Source organism: Filicampus tigris, chromosome 5, assembly GCF_054856515.1.
Source record: "Filicampus tigris isolate MCC_2025a chromosome 5, RoL_Ftig_1.0, whole genome shotgun sequence".
Taxonomy (NCBI): domain Eukaryota; kingdom Metazoa; phylum Chordata; class Actinopteri; order Syngnathiformes; family Syngnathidae; genus Filicampus; species Filicampus tigris.
In genome coordinates, this window is record NC_141221.1 from 1,124,743 (window position 1) to 1,148,115 (window position 23,373).

The 23,373-nt window shown below is 41.1% G+C and overlaps 2 protein-coding genes across 7 annotated transcripts in view; one reads left to right on the forward strand and one right to left on the reverse strand.

Moving 5' to 3' along the window:
• The window catches only part of LOC147146796 (transmembrane protein 132B), a 136,563-nt gene that overhangs the window by 84,620 nt on the left and 28,570 nt on the right, over positions 1-23,373 (forward strand). For all 6 annotated transcript variants that reach the window (XM_086029781.1, XM_086029783.1, XM_086029782.1 and 3 more), the window contains one exon: positions 20,935-21,121. In XM_086029781.1, coding sequence (XP_085885907.1) covers positions 20,935-21,121 — 187 coding nt within the window. The remainder of the gene's footprint in view (positions 1-20,934; positions 21,122-23,373) is intronic.
• Positions 1,584-23,373, reverse strand: part of LOC147146797 (uncharacterized) — a 130,190-nt gene continuing 108,400 nt past the window's right edge. The window contains exon 2 of the mRNA XM_086029788.1: positions 1,584-1,947. Coding sequence (XP_085885914.1) covers positions 1,877-1,947 — 71 coding nt within the window. The 3' untranslated portion in view covers positions 1,584-1,876. The remainder of the gene's footprint in view (positions 1,948-23,373) is intronic.

Here is a 23,373-nt window from a genome sequence, read left to right on the forward strand (position 1 = left end):
CTCCAGTCCACCAATACCAAAATGTGACGCAATTCATGAAAGGAGTAATTAGTTCCCCATTTAACTGGACCACATTGATCCGAACCAAGAATAAAATGATATGCAAACACTCTACCCTTGTGTGCACTGGGACGATAAAATGAACGCCTCTCTTAAATAAATTGCCTGCTCTGTTTTCCCGGAAACCATCTTGCTGATGCTTCTTTTGTGCTTTTTTTTTTTCATTTTTATTTTTGGGTATGTGTTCTCCGGCTTCCTCGCCGGAGAGGTCCCGCGGCTGCTGTTTAATTGATTCTTTTCATCACGTTAATCAAAAAGCCGAGCTCTGGCGTCCTTGAGTGGAGAGCGCCTCGACACGCGTGAGCGCCGGCAAACAAGCCGGCCGGGCTCTCCCGGGACGGCGCCCGCCTAAAAGGCTCAAAAGGGGAAAACGCTGTGAAAAAGAGCGGAAAAACAAACTGGCGGCGCTGAGCCAGCGGGCGGCGAGAGGGCAGCGGCGTCAAAGTCCCCAGAAAGTCACCGCCGGACAGATTTGACAATACAAGACAGCATATCATGCACCATCGCGGTCATGCTCAACACGTTCATGCAATTTGGGGATTTTTGGGGGGTTTCGTGTTTTTTTGCCAAAGTAGTAACAGCAGCATTAGCATGCACAAACACACAGCTGAGATTTGTATTTGCAGATGTGAAATTTTTATACACAAACCAGCAGATTTGGAACAGTTTGTGGCCTAAAGTCATTATTATTATTGTTATTATTATGATTGACTTTCAAAGTCCAGCAAGACATAGCAGCATGTCATGCAATGTCTTGAAGTGGCTGGTTTCGAGAAATTGATTCCATGACAACATCTATACAAAAGTTGACCATGTTTTGTTTTATTTTCTAAAGTGAAAGTATATCTTTTTTTCCAGAATATGTTCTGTGCAGGCCCACTAGTCTAAACACAGCATTCTGATAAATATTGCATTTGTGGAATATGAGAAATGCACCCGTTTTTAGCGAGCTCGGGGGGCGGCCATTTTGTCACTTCTCTTCGACAGAAGATGACATCGAAGTTGCTCAGGGTTCAGATAACCACCAATCATGGCTCGGCTTCAGAAAACAGCTGAGCTTTGATTGCTGAGCGTAGCAGGCATGTCATGCACTGTCTTGACTGAAAAAGCTCATCCCTTTCCTCTTTGGATTATTTCAGTGAGCGTTGTGCTAGCAGCGCACCGGTAGCCTTGGAGGCGGAGCGGCATGCCATGCACACTCACCAGCAGATTTTGTCAGCATTTTGAATTTGTCAGCATTTTGGGGTCTACTGTGGTAGTTTTTTTTTTTTTGTCTTCCTGAGTTGAGCGACCGCATTTCATGACCATTGTTGACTCCAGCCGCCTCCAGTCGCCCGCCCCGTGTCGCCGTCACTCGTTGGTGGCCGGTGTCACTAAAATGTGGCGTTGGCTGGGTGCTGTCGGCAACACCTGTGCTCGTGTCTCATTCTTCTCCCGTCTCCTCATCGCCACCCCCGCCCCCCCCCCCCCCCCCCCAGAACGTCAGCCCTTCTTCCCTCCCCCCATTTCCATTTCAGTTCTTGCTGTTTATACGCCATCTCTCTCATTATCTATTTCCATCTCCGCTTGGCTCTCCTAACAAGCCGCTTCCTGTGTGTCTGTCTGGCGCATCTGTTGATTACCTAATTACCTCCCCGACGCGCACACACTCAACAAGACGCGCGCGCATCAAGATGGATGATGCCGCGTTACATATCTACTCTTTGCAATCAGTAGCTGCGTATGCCGTGCCATCGTTTTAATATCGTTTTATTTGAGGCCAAAGAAAAAGTGAAAAAAGTATGAGGTCTCAAGAGATTTGCCATGGTCTTGCAGACTAGACACGTCGCTTTAACTTCTCTTTGGTCGTCGTCACACTTTTGCTCTTTGTCCTCACCGGTAGCGTACCTGTAAAATACAAAGAAAAAGTGGTGGCGGTAGTATACAAAAATAATTAAAAAATAATAATACAATTATTTAACCCCCCCAAAATTCTTTGCAAGAATATATTCTGTGCACCTCAACTAGTTAAAACACGGCATTCTGATGAATATTGCGTTTGTGGAATATGAGATGAGCAGCACTTTTTAGCTGTCTCGGGGGCGGCCATTTTGTCACTTCTGTCGACTGAAAATGACATCACAGGGTTCATGGCTCAGCTTCGGAAATCAGGCGGGCCTCCAATATTCATTTTTTTGTCTTTAGATTTCCGTTTGCCATCACCTGCACTTTTGTGAAAAGACCAACACTTTCAAGAAGCCAAAGAAAAAGTCTTTGCGTCATAACGTTTATTGTTTGTACCAAAAAAAAAAAGCCCATTGTGGCTTTTAGCATCTTTTCTTTGAGCAGCTTTAAGGTGTCATAAAATTGATCAGGGAGTCGCTTGTAAAAAAAATGTCTAGAGCATCCAGCTGCGGATTCCACCTGACGTTAGCTGACGATGCGTAAAATCCATTGTTTTTTTTGTTTTTTTTCAAACTCTTAGCTAGCTTGAAGGCTCGTTGGCGGTGGGGCGGGGTTGTTGGGGACGCTCATGTGGGTCGCCCATTAAACACGCTGACTGATGTGTCCCATTTTAGCCTTTTGGACCGCTATTGACTTTTGTAAAGCGGGCGGCGGTGATTAACGGCGTGATTATGTGTGCCAGGATGCCCATTAGCCTACACACACGCACACACACAGGTGGCACTTTGCATGTGTGTGCGCTGACAGCCCAAATGCTCCCGAGACTAATTATCAGTCAGGTGTGTCATCTTGCGTTTATTTGGGCCGCTAGGGCGCTAACAAGCGTTTCCGCTGCCTTTTTTTTTTCTGGTTTTGCCATCTGTCTGCCGTCTTTCCTGTGCGTCGATGGCGTCGCAAGAGAAAGTGGAAGCGAGCGGTGTGGCTGGCTGAGGGTGAGGCTGAGGGTGGCGAAGTAGCGACGAGGTGGCGCAGCGCATTCCGATGAGGGGGGGAACAGAGGCGGTGTTTTGTTTGCGCCGAGCAAACAAAAGAGGCCGAGGGCGGCGTGACGAACATGAATAAGCAACAAGTCCCGCGTCGAGCACGTTTCCCGTCAACAGTTGATTGAGTCGCTGTGCGTGGCCTGGCTTGTTGCTAGGCGACCGCGTCATCTGCCAGTCTCGCTTGTGGTCTTCATCTCATACGCTGGAAGTTTTTGTCTGGCTTGACAACTATTTTGCATCCTCTTACTTTTGCACAAATTTTGGGGTGTAATTCTAAACAAATTTAAGACTGGTTTCCAATAGTTTTGTATTTAGTCCCTTTTGGATTTTTTTTCTCAAATATTGTATTTTTTCCCCTGATATTTTTATTTCAATAATTGTCAGTATTGAAATAATTGTTATTGTTATTATTACGTAGTTTTTGTTTTTTATTGTAAATGTGTATTTTCTCAATATTTTAATATTGCTAATATTTTTCATCCAACAATTTAATTGAATAATTTGTCAATTCTTTTAGATTATAACAATATTACACGTATAATTTATATTTATGTATTATTATTATTATTGTTATTGTTATTATTATATATATATATATATATAGTACTTTTTCATCATTTTCAACATTTAATATGTTGCGTCCATTTGTTTTTTTTAATCGTATCAATATTATATGTATCTATTATTATTGTTATTGTTATCATATATTAATATTATTCTCAGTATTAGTAGTACAGAGTAAATTTCACAAAGTACAATTGACTCCAAAAAGACTATTTGGTCAAATTTGAGAGTAAAATTATCAGCGCAAAATTCAGCATAAAATTTACTTTTATGCTGAATATTTTACTCTCAAATTTGACTGTTTACTTGGACCAAATATAGTCTTTTTAGAGTCAAATGTATGCTACGAAATTTACTGAGTAGTAGTAGTAGTAGTTTTATTATTCTGTTATTTTATATGAAATCGTTATTGTAATATTTGTATTTTTCTTTTTACACTATTCTATAAATGTACATTTGTTGTTTTAATCTAATCTACTTTTAAGTTATTTTTGCATTGTAATATTTTTGTAAAATATTTTGTATACAATTTCGTTTAATGTATGTATTTTGTGTCTAATAGTTTCTAGCATTTTATATTTTTGTTCAACATATTTTTGTATTTGTATACGTACAGTGTTTTTGTCACATTTTTTATTTTTTTTACCAAATATGTCAATATTTTCCCCCTAATCATTTGTGTATATATTTTTTCATTTTTCTCTCACAGTGCGCCTAATGTTTTTGCCACTCCAGTCATGCTGTGAAGCATTCGGGCCGTTTCCTTCCGCCATTTGTAGTGTGAAAAGGTCTTCCATCCTGGCATGTTTTCGCGTTGTGCACTGAGAACTCGAAGCATCTCCCCGCTACCGCTTGTTTCTTTAAAGCACGTAGCGATCACGCTTCATCCGCTCCCTTCATTTTGCTGGCATGTAAATGTTGACGTGAGAGCAGCCAGATGTGCGACACAAGTATCTTAACAACGAGGTCGTTTGTTGTTAACCCTCCGGCGTCGACATCGCTTCCGTGTCACAACACAACGTGCGTGCGTGTGCGTGTGCGCGCGCGCGTGCGCGTGGCCCTCGAGTCGTGCTGGTGCACAGATGCGTACGCGTACATAAGCGTGAATCATTTTGCAAGGGCGAAGCGTCGGGGTACACGAGACGTCTGGCCAAGATCGGAGCTCAGGGAGTCGACTTATTCCAGTTTCATGTTCCATGGCCGGGCATCAAGCTTCGCTGCCATTCTCCGCCCACATAAATTGATGGAAAATCATATTCCTCACAATTAAGCATCGGCCATCTGTCGAGTGTACTTGGTTCAAATCTGGTAGAAATTGGCCAAACTCTACAGGAGGCATTCACCTGGAAATGGCCAAATTGACTCTAAAATGGCTATTCAAAACAAAATTGCAGACCTCCTGTGTGTGGGTCGACTCATGATAGGCAGATCGACCAAGTTTGATGTTGCTCAGTCAAATGGGCTTTGTGGACTGAATTTTCCAAAACTCTCGAGGAAGACTTTGTCATTGTAGCACCCTTGGAAATTAGCCTAAAATAGCACACTCCTGTTTTTTCAAGCGTGGATTCTTGATTTTGTTTCCTTGACTTTTTTTTATTTTTTATTTTTCCAGCTCTCAGCTTGGGGCGAGTAGAAGTTGATCGAATTTTGCAGACCAAAACGCAAACGGAAGCTCGTTGAAAATGAGAGTCGGACCGGCCTATAGGCAATTTCAACCAAAATGGCGGATTTCTTGTGTCTTTTCAGAAATACCTTCTTGGGACTTTTTTGTTTGTGGCTCTACTCATGATAGACGTGTCTACCAAATTTCGTATTGCGAAATAAATGGGCAACATTTTCCGAAACACTGGAAATGGCCATTTCGGACCAAGTTGGTTGACTTCCTGTGCCTTTTCGGGCAAGTCTTCTGGAGACTCTTTGTGTCCGTTTATTTGTTATAGATGTGTCTACCAAATTGCATGTTGCTAAGTGATTCCGTCTTCAGGGGCTGAATTTCCCCCGAAAATCCACAGCCAATTTTTGAGGTCTCAAGCGTGCACTATAGTGACCCTAACTAACCAAACCTTGATGGTGAATGTTGTTTATAAAACAGATGATTTTAACTCTCTGGATCACCCTGAGGGGTAAATTCAAGGCATATGTGACGTACCAAACACAACCACCCCTCGCGCCCCCACCCCCCCCGATGACATTGTGTCTGAAGGTCCATTAAAATGTATGACCAGCACTAGCTGGCCGCTAGCCAGAGTGGGGCCAAAAAGCGAGACCCCGAGGCTCAACGTTGCTTACGCTCTGATTAGCAAATTAGCATGTCCCGACAAACGGCCGGGGACATTAGCATGGGAGCTAACGGAAAAAGGCCATCGAGCGGGGGCACTTGGCGACATTTTGTGCCGCCTCATCGTTAATCAATGCGATGCTAAGCGCCGCTAAGTGGCTGATAATGTGCTTTTAGGGAGGCGCGCACCCCCAGGTCGGACAGGAAGTGAGCGGGACCGGGTCATTGTGACAACGCCAGGGGTGACCTTCGCGTTTGACGTGATGCTAGCACTCGGCTTTCACTTTTTGTCTCTTAAACGTCGTTGTTGACGCACACACGCAACCACCAGCGTGTGACAAAAACTTTTGCGGTCTTTTAACTTGAAATGTTATTAGCGTCTTTCCGTGACTCAACATGTACGGTTCCAACTGACGCTATGAAACTGAATTCACAAAAGTAAAACATTCCTTCTCTACGAACCCGGAGAAAATGAGTGTGTGGTTTCAATTTCAGATATTTACCACCAAATAAAAAGGTATTCATTAATGATAGTAGCGTTTTGATGTTTCTTTTTTTTAAAGGGTGCGCATGGGAGAAGGGTGTGCACCAACGCTGTCGGGATAGTTAAGGGGGCGCATGGCTTAAAATGTCATTATTCAATTATCGATTTTATAAAAATGAAAATGTTTGTCTACCTTTAATTAGGTTTTGGCCGTTTCTCTGGTGTGTATACAAAGAGGGGAAAGAGGGTGTGGCAACTGTGCATGGAAGGTGAAGGGGGTGCGCAGCGTCAAAAGATTGGGAAAGGCCTTTCTCAAAAGTGGATTCCTAAACTCTGGAATCCTACACCCCCAAGAGGACTGTCATGCGTATATTTTTGAAAAGGGTGCGTTCACTGTTAGGTGGTGCACCAAACCGTGGGGTAGCAGGTGCAGCCCTCTGCAATTTATGCAACTCTTTCCGCCTTTCCTGCTCATTTTCTCTTGCAGTTATCCCCGCTTTGGCTTCCTGCCGACATTCATTTTTCATCAACGGCTAATAGCCCGTATGTGTGTGTGTGCGCGTGCGTGTGCGTGCGTGTCTTTTTATTTCATTCCAAGTAATACAAGTATGCATTTATATATTTTTCCCCAATGAGTCAGATGAGTCGGACGTCACACAAGTTGGTTTTCCTGGTAATGTGTGTTAAAGAAAATAAAGTATAAAATGGAAGTAGTCTAATCTTTGCGAGTTGTCATAACATAATTCAATCCAAAGAGATTACTGGGCCAGCGTTCCCTTTTGGTGGTGATTTTGGGCCGCGTCATTTCCACTTTCTGAGAAGGCAGACAGGCCAGGATGTACAAACAATATGTAAGAATTGGCCTGGACTCGCCTCTGGATTCACCTGGCGTCGTATCATATCAACATAAGTTGTACCGTTTGAATAAATGCAATAAAGAATATGTTCCAGACCCTCAAGCAAAACCATTCCATTTAGTTTTATTCAATAGTATTCACAGGTGTGCCGTATGAAGATGCTGATTAGACACCATGATTAGTGCGCAGGTGTGCGTCTTAGACCGCCCACAATAAAAGGCCACTCTGAATGGTGCAGGTTTTTTTCTTGGACATGTAGGGGCTTGTCTTTCCACGACAGTCCATATACTATAAATAGCTGCTATATGGTGTAAAAAGTCATTTGTTCAATTGTTTTATTCCGCGTGTTTTCTGCCGCCTTGCTCCTCGCACCGTTTCTCATCTTTGATTGCCGCTCGCATGCAATGGCGCTTTGACACAAATGACCCGAACACGTATCGCAATTCTAGTCTTGTTGTTGAAAACATCCCGCCGGGCCGCGGCGGGCCGTATTAAAAGCCCGTTTACGGTCTTGGCTGTCCGTCGTAAAAGGATGTACAGTAAAGTTTTATGGACATGCGGCGAGCTTGCATTCATTAGCCGGCGGGCTTCTTTGCATTTAAAGAAGACGCAGAAAAGAATGGAATGTTGCTGAAGGGCGACACCTTCCTTTAAGACCTCGCCCAGGGAAGCGCACGCGAGTAATGTTGACGCTCAGGCGGCGGCGGCGGCGGCAAATCCACGACAACGGGACAAATGGCGGCACATTACGGCGCCGGGTGACCCTGAGTGGGAGAACTCTCCCAGGGAACGTAACGTTTACGACTTCAAACGAAGGAAGCAGCCCGCGGACGCAAAGTGATAAAAAAGAGAAACTTTGTCAAGGCAGATAACTCAGATCCATATTTGACAAGTTTGAGATGAAAGTCACGCTATCGCTTCAAGCATCAAAGACCGATTCGAGTTTTCCGTCCAACCCTTACGTCGCGCTTTTCTGTGAACGTCAAAGACGACGTCGGCTTCAACGAACCGAACAGACGTGGTCCAGTAAACAACAATTCTCGATGCTGGTAATTTTCCAGATCACAATGACTTATCGTCGCTGTCTTGTGAAAAACACTTATGTCCGTTTTTTTCAATTTGATTATTTTTACGTAAATGGTGTTTCTGCGTTATGGACACCGCATTAACGTGGAAATGTAAAAATGTTCCAAAATTGGGTTTTTCACAGTGATGTTATGCATTATTACCGTTGTTACTTTCCGTTGTAAAAATATCTTTTCTAATATTGATCGGAGATGGGCAAATACTGACACCAGGTATCATTATCCGGCCTTATTTCAATGTATCGGGTACTCTTAAAGACTGTTGATACCAGCTGCTGTAATTTAAGGCATTTAAAATAAAAAAATAAAAAACTGCCACCGAGTAAGTTGTGCCCATCAGTAGTTGTCGCTACAATGCAGCGGTTTGACACATTGTCGAATCATCAAGTGCGTCAGAAAGAAAGAAATGTCTTTCTTCACAATTTTGTCATGTATTTCATGAAAATGTATGGATCAAAATTACTTAAGAGGTTCTGGAAGAAATTTCTTAAGTAGAAAGTATTGTAAGTAGAGACGCGTTTTCCATGTAAAGGCCCTAATCCATTCAGGGCAGCTATGAGTATGTTGCGTTCAGGAAACTCCGGAGCCGCGAGTAGCAGCCCATACTTTTACCTTTCGTATCCTGAATTTTTTTTTCGTCACAAGAGGCAATATTTTCCTGTTGAGGCGTTTCGTAACTTGAAAATTTCGTATGAAGAGACGTTCGTAAGAAGGGGTACCACTGTGTCAATACTCAGATCAGGGAGTATTCAGGACTAAACATTTTTCAGACCGATACCAGGTACAGCTCACCTGTTTTCTGGGTGACATGGCACTCGCAAGGCCAAGCCGTGGCCACTCTGATGTCAATTTCAGTCGACAGCAGGTGGCAGTAGAGGACCGGATGTGGGGCGTCCTCTAATCCTAAATACACGTTTGAGTCTTTGTACTCTTGCTGCTATGACATGTTCTCTTGCATCCCAAAGATAAAGTTTAGCCATCAAACCAGACTTGAATTCCACCTTGGACCTCCTTTTTTTTCCTCTTCTTCTTCTTTCTGGTCTGAATCCTCTTGCCGGGCGCCCTGGATAGCCGTGATTGACGGGGTCACTGGCGCTTCACACTGCGACCGCTCCGCTTACCATCTGACATGAGCGCTTCTTGAGGGGCTTCACGGGTTAGCTCGGGGCATGTTCCCCAGCTTGCCATGTTTCCTCCCGAGCTCCCTCAGCCGCGCATTAGCATAAAGGTACCAAACTCCGCCTCCTTCCTTACTGTCAACTAACGAGCGAGCGAGCGAGCGAGCGAAGCAGGCGGCGCTGGGCCTTGTGGGAGTTTGACTTGATTTATTTATCTTTTTTAAAGGGCCGGCCGGGCGGTCGGCGTGGCTGACAGGCCGGACTTGATACCTGGCCTGATTCAGTCACTCCGGCCCAGCGCGGCGCTGTGCGCTATTAGCGGCTAAATATACGCCGGGCAAAATCCCAGCGCTTCAAAGCGCACACACCCAATGAAACTTTCATTTCATAAAAAGTGCTCCAAAAGACCAAAGCTATGTACAGCGGTACCTTGACTTACACAGTGCCCCAACTTAGATGTTTTTCAGTATCACATTCTGATACTATGAGAACCTTGAGCAGAAAATGTATTACACTGGCCTGACTGTGAATAGTGGAAATCAGCAAATGATTGATATCCATTATAATTTTTGAGGGTCCACTTTATTTTAAAATGTGAGGTTAAATAACTGTTTTTTTTGGACTGAACATAATCTATTTTATTCCTACACAACATAGTTACCAAAAGATTTGGTAAATGTAGTACAAATTTCTCAGAAAACGCAAAACTACTGCTCTTTGCGAATACAGTATATATATATATATATATATATATATATATATATATATATATATATATATATATATATATATACATACCGTATATAGTGGCTCCTTAAAGGGTCCCTGAAAAGCTTTTAGGCGGTCCCTTGAGAATTTCCTAATTGTCTCCTGTGGATGCTCATCTTCACGTCTTCAGCATATTTGAATATTATTTTAATAATATGCTGCCGCCGACTCTTTTGTGTGTAAAACGGCTTCTTGGCTAACTGCTGTTTTTCACTCTATTTGTTGTGATAAATGACTGTTAGATGTAATTTCCCCAGGATCGTATCTCTCTCAGGGACACACACATGCACGCACACAAACGCACACACACGTGCCATAATTAGACTGGCTGATTAATAATTCATTATTACCTTCTTTTTTTTTAAACCCATTTTGGAATTGCTCTGCGTGGGGTAGAAAAAAAATACTGAAACACTGAAAGTGATGATCCCCCAAGCATAAATCCAATTGTAAACCAGTGTCCAAAAATTAAATGAAAATCTCATAGAGCCTATATACATTTTTTTGCATGTTCATCCTGGGGAAAATCAGCATTTGGAAGGCTTGTTGGCTCAAAATGAAATCAAAGTCAGCCCCTAAAGCCAATTTCATTTCGCAACATGAAATTTAGTAGGCATATCTATGATGAGTAGACCAACAAAAAAAGTCTAACCCAACCCCCCCAAAAAAAGAACATCTTTGAAAAGCCATGCCTGAAAAGACACAGGAAGTCTGCCATTTTGGTTCAAAATGGCGGCCTTTCTAGGTTCATTTCTCAAATTTCTCTGACAAGCACTAATTCCACCGAGTTTTTTTATTTTTTTGATTTAGCCTACAAAGACCGTCATGCGTGGACCAACAAAAATGTCTCAAAAAGCTGTGCCTGAAAAGACACAGGAAGTCAAGGCATTTTTCTTGAAAGTGGGTCTTTAGGGTCAGTTTGACCATTCCCAGCGGTCGTTCCGATTGTTTGAAAAACTAGCCCGCAAGCCCAGTTTGATTTAGGAGCATACGTTTTTGTAGATATGCCTGTCATGAGTGAACCAACAAAAACGCCTCAACAAGCGGTGCTCAAAAAGACACCGAAATCCTGCTCTTTTGGTTTGAATGGGACATTCTGGGGTAGTTTGTCCATTTCCAGGGTTACCACAAGACAAACTCCACTTTGTGATTTTGAAACTCTGATTTGCTTTAAACTCAACCTTGAACAACAATAATAATAATAATCATAATGATAGTCAGTGTAGAATATCCATGACGGTGCTGGTGCTGGAGGACATTGGTGATAATAAACGGTATACATTTATAGGGATAGGGGGGAATGGTAGGTAAGGAAATGTGTTCCCAGCAGCGAGGCAAACAAAAATGATAAAAATGAAATGCGCAGCAGTAAAAGCTGGCTCTCATCTCACCGTAATGACCTTTTTCCCGCTCGCAGGTGTCGCCGTCCTCGTCGTGTGCGTCTTGGAAGGAGCATGCTGAAAAAGAAGGCAAAAAAGGGCCTGGAAAGCGTCTTTTTGTCTTTTTCTCCAGACGGCAGCTGCGAATCTGTTATGCTCACTCAAAAATAGATTTCAACCCCCAAAAAATGAGAGATGAGAAGCAGTTGGAGAGGAAACACAGCTCGCACAACTTTTTGACATGTTTACAACTTTTGAAGACAAAAGTTGCTTGTCGTACAAAGTCTACTGAAAAGAAAAATTCCCATAAGAATATTTCTGGCGCGGTCGGGGTTCAATGGTAACGGTCGCAACTGTTTGTTGCTAAACTTTGTGGTCATTTTCATGCGAGCCATCATTAGCTGCATGCTATTTATGTTAGAACCTGTTCTGTGAAATTATTTTACGGTGATTTTAATTGTCAGCCAGCCAAATCAGAATTTATGACTTTTTAGAAACAATATTCTTGGTATGACTTTTTTTTTTTTTCAAAATCACATTTTTGAGAGAGGAAAAAAGATTAGTTTAAAAAAATAAAAAGACACTCTTTTTGGAAAAGCACCGAGCTTTACTCTTTGGAATATTACCTTTTTCAAACAATAAGACGTGGTTTTCTAGAAAATATCTGATATTGTAAAAAAAATATATATATATCTGAAAAATGTGAGTGACTGCTTACCCTCAAAATGATAGCATTATTCTTGGTTATAAAAAGAAATTCATAAAACTATCCATTTTAAAAATGACATTATTCTGGATAAAATATGATTTTATTTGGAATATTTTTTGGTTCAGCATTTTTGCCTAGATTATAAACAACTTTGTTACTTTTTCTATAAATGCTTCACTTTTACTTTGATAAATTCCAATTTTATGACTTGAATAGGTTTCTTTATTGTTGGAAAAATATGGATTTTCTGTTAATTTTCTTTTGAGGGGGGGAGTTTCTGACTGAAAATTTTTTAAAATTTCTCCCAAAAATAGATGTACTAAATGAAAAAATTCCTCTACAAATTCCTCCCACACACATTGAAAATGTTCCTTAAACATGTCTAATGCCTGTCAAAATAACTGTTAAAATTTAACAAAATAACACGAATAGATTAAACAGATAAATACTTATTTAATATATTTATATATATTTGATCAAAACTACATATAGATTTGATACCTTTTATTCTCTCTCTCTATATATTTTTTTTTACATTTTTTCTACCTCAATAAAATGTGTTATTCCGATAAGAAAAAAAATCTTCTTGATCAAATCTGCATTTGTTTTTGAATGTTTTTTACTTTTCTCCTGAAAAACATTTCTGTAAAGAAAAAAAAAAGTGTCACTTTTTGACAAAATGACAAAATTCTAGAAATAAAAACAGTTTTCAAGAAAAATGGAAAATTTTCCTCTCAAAATCTGACATTTCTACACTTTTCTCATCGAAAATATGATTATTATTTCTTTTTGGACAGTGTGTGGGGGAAGAAAAAAAATCAGAAGTTATTCTAAAAACTCTCACTTATCCTTGAAAAATGTGATCTGATGTAATCGTGGTAAAAACATGACTTGCTTTGCACAACGCGGTTGGCCAGCCAAATCCTTGCCTATGCCACAGCAAGTTGCATTTCTCATCTTTGGCTCCACTTAGATTTTTCCTCTTTGCCATCACTGCAACCAATTTGTGGCGGCACGAATATGTCGCAACATCCACATCAGCAGCCCTCACGCACACACGCACACACACCCAGGTAAACTGTAGCACCCCCTTTCAGCTCGTCTCTGTGCGTGTAATCAGATATTGATTTAATGCGCCACTCGCTGTGACATCCATCTCTGCTTTTCCTCCATCTTCTCTGATGCCTCCCTGCTTTTATGATATTACGCGCACGCACACACATAGAGCGTGAGATATGGGCTTCAGGCCGGGACAAAAATGGGATTTCTTTCTTTAATTTATTTGAACAAAGGCTATTTCTGCTGGAAAAGAAAATGCTTGTCTGTTGGAGGCGAGGAGGTGCGCGGGGATGCGGGCTATTGCGCCGCCACGCTATGTTGTCGTATCCAGTCCGCGCCCGCCCCGCCCCGCCCCGCCCCGCCCCGCCCTGACCCGCGCCGCTGCTTTTAACCCTCATTACAAAGGTCACGTGCAGCCCGGGGCAGAAATAGGCTCGCTGAAGCGTGTTTGAGACCATACCTCGCAAATCTCATCGCCTCGCAAAATAGATTGCCTTTATCACGTTAAATCGGTGTATACGGGGCAACTCCACAAATCCGCAGAAAGTTTTATTTGGGTATTATGTTTTTGTTTTGTTTTTTTCCGAGAAAAATGGAATTACAAAAAAAAAAAAAAAAGAAGAAAGAAAGAAAAGTTTAAAAAGTTGAAGTTCCCCAAAACAAATCTTGAGATTTGCTTGGGATGATTTACAGACAATTTACAGAAAAAAAAATCTCGAAAGAATGCTTTGATTCAGAGTTTTCAAGAATCAAATCGAGAAGAAAAACATTAAATAGAAAAGACATTTTCTCTTTTCAAGAAAAAGAAAACAACCAAGGATTGGTTTCTTATTTAAAGAGGAAGAAGTCAAGTCAGATTTTTTACAAGCAAATTTTTTTTTGCATTATATTGACAAACGTTTTTTTTTTTAATTGATTTTTTGTGATTTAGTCTTTCCATTTAAAAAATGTATCATAAACAGTTGTTTTTTACAAGAAAAACTTTCCTTATAGTTTACAGAAGAAATGTCTTTAGTTTAGGTAAGCAAGATCTTTCACGAGAACAAACAAATCTGTATTTTTGTGGCAACAGAATCATATTTCTTTCGGTAAAGCTTTTTTTAAATCATGCATAGTACAGATTTTCTTGTAGTTAAATCACTTTCTTTGTGGAGGGTGAAGGTGAGGGGATTGTGTAAAACCATCCATTAACAAAAATGTAATATTTTACATTAGTGACAAATCTTTCGAATCAATTCTTCATTCAATCAATCGAATCAATATTTTGAATTGAGAAAAAAATATTTTGAAACATAATATTGTTTTAAAAAGTAGTACTTACAGGGAATGTGTTTTTGTAGGAAAAAAATCACATAGTTAAAAAAAAAATGGACCCCAGTTTTTGCAAAACGATAAAAATAATTAAAATATTTTTACAGAGAACAAAGTCACAAAGTCATCAAAAAGTATTTTTTTTTTTTTTTTCAGAGTGGCGGCTCCATTGGAACAAAACTTGCCTTTCTCCTAACAAGTAAACCAGCGCACACTTTTACACTTTCTCCATCTCCTTCCATTGTTTCCCGCTTTTTTTTTTTTTCTTCTACATTTTCATCTTTGCCATCCTGGCACCCCGCCGTGCTCGCGAAAGCTTTCGGCTGCATTTAAAGGAAAATAAAGAATGAAAAAAAAATCGCAGTGGGAGATGTTTGATGCATGTACACGCACACAGCGGCTTCCCCCTAAAAGCATTTACATGTTGCATGTCGGGGGGGCGCGCGTGTCTGTAAGTGTGTGTCACACTTGCTAACGTGTACGAGGGTGGGGGACGATTGCGGGGGGGTCGTGGGGGGGGGGGCGGGGGGGGCATGTGCTCTCCGTAGGCCTGATGATGCGAGGAGACAACGTGTGCGCGTTTGGGCGGCGCTGCGGGGCGGGGGGGCGCGCATGTGGGAGCATGTCATAGGTGGATGGTGAAGATGACATTAGCTGCTTTCCCACTCCCACATTTACGCGCTCATCCTCTCATGCTCTTCCAAAAAAACAAAAGAAGGAGAAGAAGAGGCCGGCAATGGCAATGGAACGCAGCAAGGAAACGCACGCTTTGGATTCCAGTGCAATTCCAAGCAATTCTGTCTTTCTTTTTTTTTTTTTGTAATCTTTTCACACTCCCAAGGGAAATGAACTCACCAAGTTAGGCTCCCGTTGTGTTGTTTTGATTGCCATGTGTTGGTCGATTAGTTAGTTCAATTTCTTTAGCAATTCATTTTCATTGAGTTGGTATGTTGGTTGCCTTGTTAGTTGAGTAGGTAGTTCAGTTGATTAGCTCTTTGGATGATACGTTAGCTAAGTTGGTGACTAGTTCGGCACATTAGTTGGTTAGTAGGTTAGCTAGTTGGGTGGTAGGTAAGTAGGTAGGTAGTTACATAACTAGTTGTTTGGCAGGTAGCTCGGTAGGTAGCCAAGTAGGTTGGTGGCTAGCTGCTTAGTATATTAGTTGGTTAGCAGGTTAGTAAGTAAGGTTGGGTAGGTAGTTGATATGTTGATTAGCTAGTTGGTTGAGTTATGTCGATAGGTGACTCACTTCTTACATTTTGTACATTTGTTTGTTAGGCGGTTAGTTGGCAGGCAGGCATGCAGGTGACTAGTCCTTTGGCACATAAGATGAGCAGGTGGCTCATTGTTTAGTACATTAGTTGATAAGGTAGGTTGGTAGGTAAGCAGGCAGGCAGTCAGCCAGTTAGTTGTTTAGTACATTAGTTGGTTAGGTAGGTAGGTGGGTAGGTAGGCAGTTAGTTGCTTCGCTAGTGGACTGACAGTTAGCTTGCTAAGTCGGTAGGTAAGTGGCAAACTGGCTATTAGCCTATATTAGTTGCTTTGTTGTAAGTAAGTGACTACCGTAGTTATATGTTACACGTTACTCAATTGGTGGGTTAGTTGCTTAGTACATTAGTTGGTTAGTGTATTAGTAGAGGGGTTGGTCAGTCAGTGGTCAGTTGCTTTGTACAGTAGTTGGCTAGAGGCTTAGTTGGTAGGTAGGTTGGTTCGTAAGTTCATTGATTAAATAGATTGGTAGGGAGCTAGGTGGTTAGTTAATGAGTTAAGGTGGTACTGTAGGTAAAGTAGCGGGCTAATTGCTTCGTTGTTTTGTTGAGTCATTCCATTGCAGGGTAGGGTACTTGTGTTGCCAATGGCGCCGTGGCGGAGGTCTTTGTTCTACTTGGTGATTTTCTAGCGTGTGCGCTTGTGCGTGTGGGGACGCGGGTGCATGTCCTTCATTTTCTGCAAGATCATTCCTCCGATGTCCACACTGTCCTTTACGTGCAAGCTGACTGACAGCTTGGACACAAACGCACCACCCTACACACACACACACACGCGCGCGCGCGCGCGCACACACACACACGCGCGCACCCACGCACGCAAACTGTAATATGTGCATATATTTGACATACATGTTGGCTTCATTTCCATGTAAAGCGACTGCTGTGACACCCCCGCTGTGTGTGTGGAACATATCTCACACGCACACACACACACAAGTAACCCAACACAACATGGTGTCAGTTGTGTTACGGCATGCGCAACGGGGTGTGTGTGTGTGTGTGTGTGTGTGTGTGTGCGTGTGTGTGTGCGTGCGCGTGGGGGTGTGTCTGTGTGTGCTTTCACTCTGACACGCTTGTGTTAGCGCAAACTGACAGGAGGCCCGGCGTGGCTGCGACCGGCTGTGTCACGCGTACGCATGCACGCACACACACGCACACACACACACGGTTGTGTGACAGTGTTGTCGACTTGTGGTTCCGCCTGATGTCGTTTTACCTTCTTGTCTTTTTCTTGTCACAAACACACTTCTGACAGCACTCTGTGTGTTTTTGCGTGCGTGCGTGCGTGTGCGCGACAGCTGGATGGACAGGTCCTTGGTTCGAACTAAATTTTATTTGTCTCTGTTTTGTACTAGACAATTGTGTATTTCTAGGTTTTTATCGTGCTTTTATCACTTTTTTTTTTATTTGACAGATATAAGTTGCTCATTTTTTATATATTTTTTTTATATTCTTCTTTTAGAATAAATTTTATGTTTTCATTTTTTTATTTGACTATTTATTGTTTTTGGAGGGTTGGTTTTTGTTTTATGCATTTCCTATTTTCAATTTGTATTTTTATCTCCTGTATTTGCCAAACATACATTTGTCGATTCAGTTCTTTATAATTATTTATTTATTATTATTTATGTCGAATTGCCATATATTTTTCCATTTTTATTTGTTCACCCTTTAAATTTACTTCATTTTTTCATCTATTTTTTTATTTGCTGCCAAAGTTGCATTTTTATTTCTGTATTTATTTGCCAAGTAGAATGTAATTTTTATTTGTCGTTGATTCTGTCGTATTTGCCAAAGTTGTAGCTTTTATGTTTTACAGTAACAGCAATAGATATAACTGTAGTGTTGATACTAGTTAAATGCTCATAAATCGTGTGGGAGTGCATTTAGTATTTTTAAAAAATTTTTTAATAGCAAACGTTATCATCTGGGAGTCCATTTTGTGCGTTTTTAATCATCGGTATACTTTTCTGAGTCATTAAACAAGTGATGGAAAGGCTGAAAAACTGTTAAAATTAACATTTCAAAAATGCCATCAGCCCCTCTGCTAATTATAATGATGATATATTTTTTTTAAAAAAGCAACACTTTATTTGACATTAAAACAAATATTTCTGCCAGCTGATCATCTGGGGAAAAAGTCCTAATCATCAAGGCAAATTGTCTCGATAAATGTGAGCCGTAATCATCTTAAAAAAAAAAAAATGAATTTGTGCTAATGGAGCGTATCTGTTGCTATTATGTCGGAATATGACATTTCTGTGTGCTAAAAAAAAATATATTCTGCCGCTTTTGTTATTATGGAGATGGAAACGTAAATTAAAGGCATCAAAAAGGCATTAAAATGTAAATTGTTATCCGCTGGTAGAGCTGTCAATCGAAAATGATCATCATTCATGGGCACAAACGCCAGTCCTTTCTGTTTCTGAATAATAAGCTTTGAAAGATGTGTTGTTGTGAAGCTAACCATGCTAGGCTAACCACAGAGTGCTAGATGGACATGCTGTGCCCGACCACTGTGATGTAAATTGACGCTGTCACTTGAAGCTACCGGCAGCTGTTCTAATTATGTGCCTTTGACTACTGCGCGCAATAATTTGCTACATTTTGTTTGATAAAGCGGTCGAAAGAGCACCGGCGGTCCTTTCCGTCCTCCACGTCACCCGTATTGAATGACAGTTTGTTTTAACTCGGCTATATTTAGTTAGCTCACGTTTCCTTTACCAGAGATGTGCCGATTGAGTAGCTGCACTGTACTCTAGAGAAAAAATAAATAAATCGGTGATGCACTGAACCCTCACTAAGCGTACTGCAATATAGCGAGGGACACTTGTACTACACGTTGTGCTCATGAACTGTGCGCTAGCAATGCTATGCTAACACCTGATTACGAGACACCCCGCTCCTAACTAAAGCTAATGATGCCACTCTAACTGCAGTGTACCAAGCTGTGTTGATAATGTTCCCTTGAAGGATTTAGTTTGCTTTTATTGTTTTTTTGTAAAAGTGTTGTTTTGTAGACATGGCTAACACCTGGATGCAGCTGTCATTGTGGACACATTGCTTTTTCAGCTCCAGCGATTACACCGCCCCCGCAGATGCGCACACAACACTCTGCCTCTCCTTTTGGCTTCTCTTATGCGTGGAAATGACAGGGACGGACAGCAAGCATCTTTCGTTTTTTTCCAGGTTTTTTTTAACTGATACATGTATCCTAACTTTAATCATTTTCAGCTATTTTTCAAAATGAATCCAACTCATAATAATGTTGTAACTGCGCAATATATTTTTCTTGGTTTTATTTATGTACAACTTTTTTCTTCTTGTAACTGAGCCAAAATGAATGCAGCCTGTGACATAGTTATGATTTTATTATTTGATTGCATTTGATACATTTTTGGTTTTGCGAAATGTTTTATTTGATTATGGTTTTATAAATTCATTTAATTCAAAATAGTTTGTATTGGTGTAATTTGATTGAAAATGTACTATTTCATTTTTGTTCAATACTTTTGGATCATTTTTAATACTTTTTCAAAAAACCTATTTACTTAATAAAAAAATATGTATTAGTGCAATAGAAATGTCTTTATGTTTAGGTAGAACGTGTTAAAGTAACAGCCCGAATGGATTGTACTTTTTAAAATTACACCTAGGTTTCATTTTTCTTAATTAAAGTGTAATAAGGATATATGTTGGCAATTTTGTCTCGGCGCCACCGCGTCTCGTATTGCAGTCATTTCAATTCATGGGTTTTAGCGGATGATAATAATAAGACATAAAGTGACAGTTAAAGCGGAGTGTTTCAATCCCGCTTGTTTTGTGCTATCGATATAACACTAAAGGCCGTGATTACGCTCGTGAAGCTGTTCAAATGTGCCGTTAAGTTGTTTGACTCCTGCTCCTGCTCCTGCCATGCCCGCCCACACGCGCACACACGCAAACACACACGCACACACACGCACGCACGCACGCACGCACACCCACACACTATATGGATATCCAGCTGTGTTATCATCAATGTTCTTGTCACTTTATGAATAAGTTGACTTGACTTGAGGCGGCGGAGCACTGAGGCACAGCTGCGAGAACAAATCAATGAAAGAGTTTACTGGCTTTTTTTTTTTTCTCTCCTTAGATTTAATGACACAAGAAGAACAAAGTTGATGGAAGTGTTCTCAAGATGTCTAAAAAGTGTTCAAAGTGGGGGAAATTGCACGTGTCTCGGTCCGCATGTTAGCAGGAGACGTCTTGGGGGATGACGTAAGATGGACGGAACTGTACCGTTTGTGATTGTTGGAAAGTTATTGTTACTTAAATGAGGAACAGTGAAAATAAGCATTGTAGAATATTGGCATTTAGTTTGCCTGTATGTTTAATGGTAAAACGCTTTGTTCGTCACTTTGTATTTTAGCTAGCAGCCCACGTCCTGGTTGACTGATGATAACAACATTTTTATTATTCTTAGGCAAGGCAAGAAAATGAATTCCATTAACAACACAAGCCGTCTTTTTACATGTATGTTTTTTTTTGTTTAGTTATCAGGCAAGCACCTGAACCAAAAGAAATAAATGCTGTAGTCTTTGTGTTTGTTCATGCTTTAGTTAGCAGGCTACTTCCTGGTTCATGGAGCCTGTTGTAATTGTACGGACCATTTTTAAATTCTTGGTCCAGGAGAAAGGGGAAGGCTCACATTGTTGTTTAAACGTATTTCCTGGTTCATGGTGTCATTGGACCATAGCATTAGTGGTTCTTGGGTGGGCGGAGCTCTTCCACTGTGACTGAAGCAACAAAAAGCAAAAGGAAATCCACTCACATTTTTTGATGTATTTAATCATAAGCTGGTTTGGAGGCTACTTCCTGGTTATCGAGGATCCTGTCATTGGACCGTAGCATTCTTTTTTTTAAATCTTTGGCAGGTGGATTGCTTCCATTGTTACTTAAACAAAACACAAACTAAAACGGGGGGGGGGAAAAAACCTACTGATGTTTTTCTCTGTATGTCGGTTAGCGGACAGCTATCTGGTAATTGCTAATTGGACTGTACCATTTTCCCTCCTCCAGGTTGGAGAGTCCGTCTTACGAGGTGATGCAGTTGGACTTTGAGGTGGACAACGTGATTACCTTGGCCCCCACCCAAACTTTGCATTGGAGCGTGGAGTACGCGTCCGGAGCGCCGGCCTCAGCCGAGAGAGTCTCGCACCTCTACGTCAGCAACGCCGACATCCAGGGCATCGTGCCACTCGCGCAGGTCAACTCCTCTTCTATATCGGCCGTTTCTTCGAGGGATGGAACGATTCATTGAAAATCCATCGAAAATCCATTTCAAATGCTTGAACTAGGCATCGATGTAAAACAATAAAAGAACCGATTTGCAAGAACGGCAGGTTGACATAACATGAATGCAGATGCAGAAGTAAAATCACAATCACAAAAGGATTTGTAACGGTCACAATCAAATCTAATGTACATTTATTTATTTTCATGTTTAGTTCGGGCACTAGCAAAACGCACATAACAAGACAAAAATGTTGTTAAACCGTCAAAATTATTTCAAGTTTCTTTTTTAATGTAAAGTTACAAAAAGTTACTGTTTGTAGAAGGACAAAATGCAGATGTTAAACTAAAAACATATTTTGGTTATAAAATGAGTCATTCATGTTTTTAATTTCTTTCTCTTTTTTTAAATCGAATAGAAATCGGGAACTGAAAATGGAATCGAATCAGGGCTTGAGTGAATCGTTACATCCCTAGTTTCTTCCATAGCTAGTTCTTCTTCTTCTATACCAAGTTAAGATTGTCCCACTGTACCTAGATGGTCAAACATTTCTTTGATCCAGTTTGTCTTTTTTAATTCATTGTCGTCTTGTGATCCCAGCTTGTCTTCTTGTAGACCTACTTTCTTTTCTTACTCAGCTAATTCTTCTCGACCTATCTCCTCTTTGAAACCAACCTCACTCACCTTCTTCTTCTCTAGCTAGCTCATCCTTGTCCAGCCTAGTCATTTTAGTTTTCTGGCACACTTATTTTTCTACCGAGCCATTCTTGCTTTTCTTTATCTTCTGTACCAAGTGGCCCCCCTTCTTCTTCCATATCTGGCCATAGCCTTTCAATAAACGACAAGATGTGACATTTGTAATCACATCAAATGAATCGTTACGCTCTCATGGATTAAAACTGACGTTTCCCGTCTGCCCAAAGCAAAAATTTGAACCAAGAGCTAAAAAAAAAAAAAAAAAAAAAAATGGGGCATCCAGCTGCTGCAGATGCTTTTGAAAGCTTTCTCGCTTCCATTAGCGGCGAGCTCATCTGGCCTGATAGCCCCTCCTTCAGACAGCAAAGCCCTGGTGAGAAAAGCCAATTTGGCGTGGTGGGCATCTGCCTCGGCTACACACCGGAACGACATAAAACACGACTGCCGCCTGCACTCCAAAACAATCACAAACATCATTCTCATGTTTTTCCTGCTAATTATTGATTGATTGATTGATTGATTTTTAGAAAGTGACTGTTCAAATGTGAAAACCAAAATGTGATAACACCTCAAATGAATGACAATGAAAGTACGTTGGGACACGATCGTCATGCTCATCACCAGACGCATCCATCCGTCCGTTGGTCCATCCAAACGCCTGACCAACCGCTTCCCAACCTCATTCATCATTCCTTATTACTCTTTATTACTTTTTCATGTCATCGCAACAAATCTGTCTCTCTTTCAATGAATATGCTCGATATTCCTCATTTTCTTGCATTCGCCTGTCTTGACATCCTTTGATAACAATCTACCGGCGGGTTGGTCAGTGGGCGTGCCGGTCTGCACGTCGGTGGGTCGATGGGCTCGTCGGCAAGCGTGGCCGTCCCCGGGTGCGCCTGCAAATTTGTCTGTCTGTCTTTCGGTCGGTCCGTCTGTCCGTCACTCGGTCCACCAGGTCACGGCAACTTGATTTCTAGAGAAACCCAAAGCAAAAGCACCTAAAAGCAATTACGGAACGGAGAGATGAAAACATTTAAAGGCAAAGCAAAAGAGAATCAAATTATTAAAATGACTAAAAGAATGTACCTGGACAACATTTATACACTCTTACAAACATTAGATTTAAAGACACCTAAAAGCAAAGGAAAGAATGAAAAAGTCACTTCCTGAAATTGATTTTAAAAATGCTTAAAACATCTTCAACGCAGCTTTTTCCATTTGTGTGCAGCGTAGCAGCTAAACGCAGCTTCCCCGTGTTTACTTTGAACTCTGGTAGGGCAGATCTCAGAGCCCTGCCGGGTTAACATTCAATCTGCATTTCTTGAATGTATTCAGGACCAAAACCATTCAGTCACTTACAGGCCAGTAGCAGTATTTTCAAATTTATTCAACAGCTAATTTAGGAGCCAGCGTAAAGCCTTTCGGACTGGAGTAAAATGTTCCGATCTCTTTTGTTGTGGTCAGAATCCGAATTGCGGCGTTCTGAATGAGCTGCAGCTGATTGATGCTCTTTTGAGGGAGTCCAG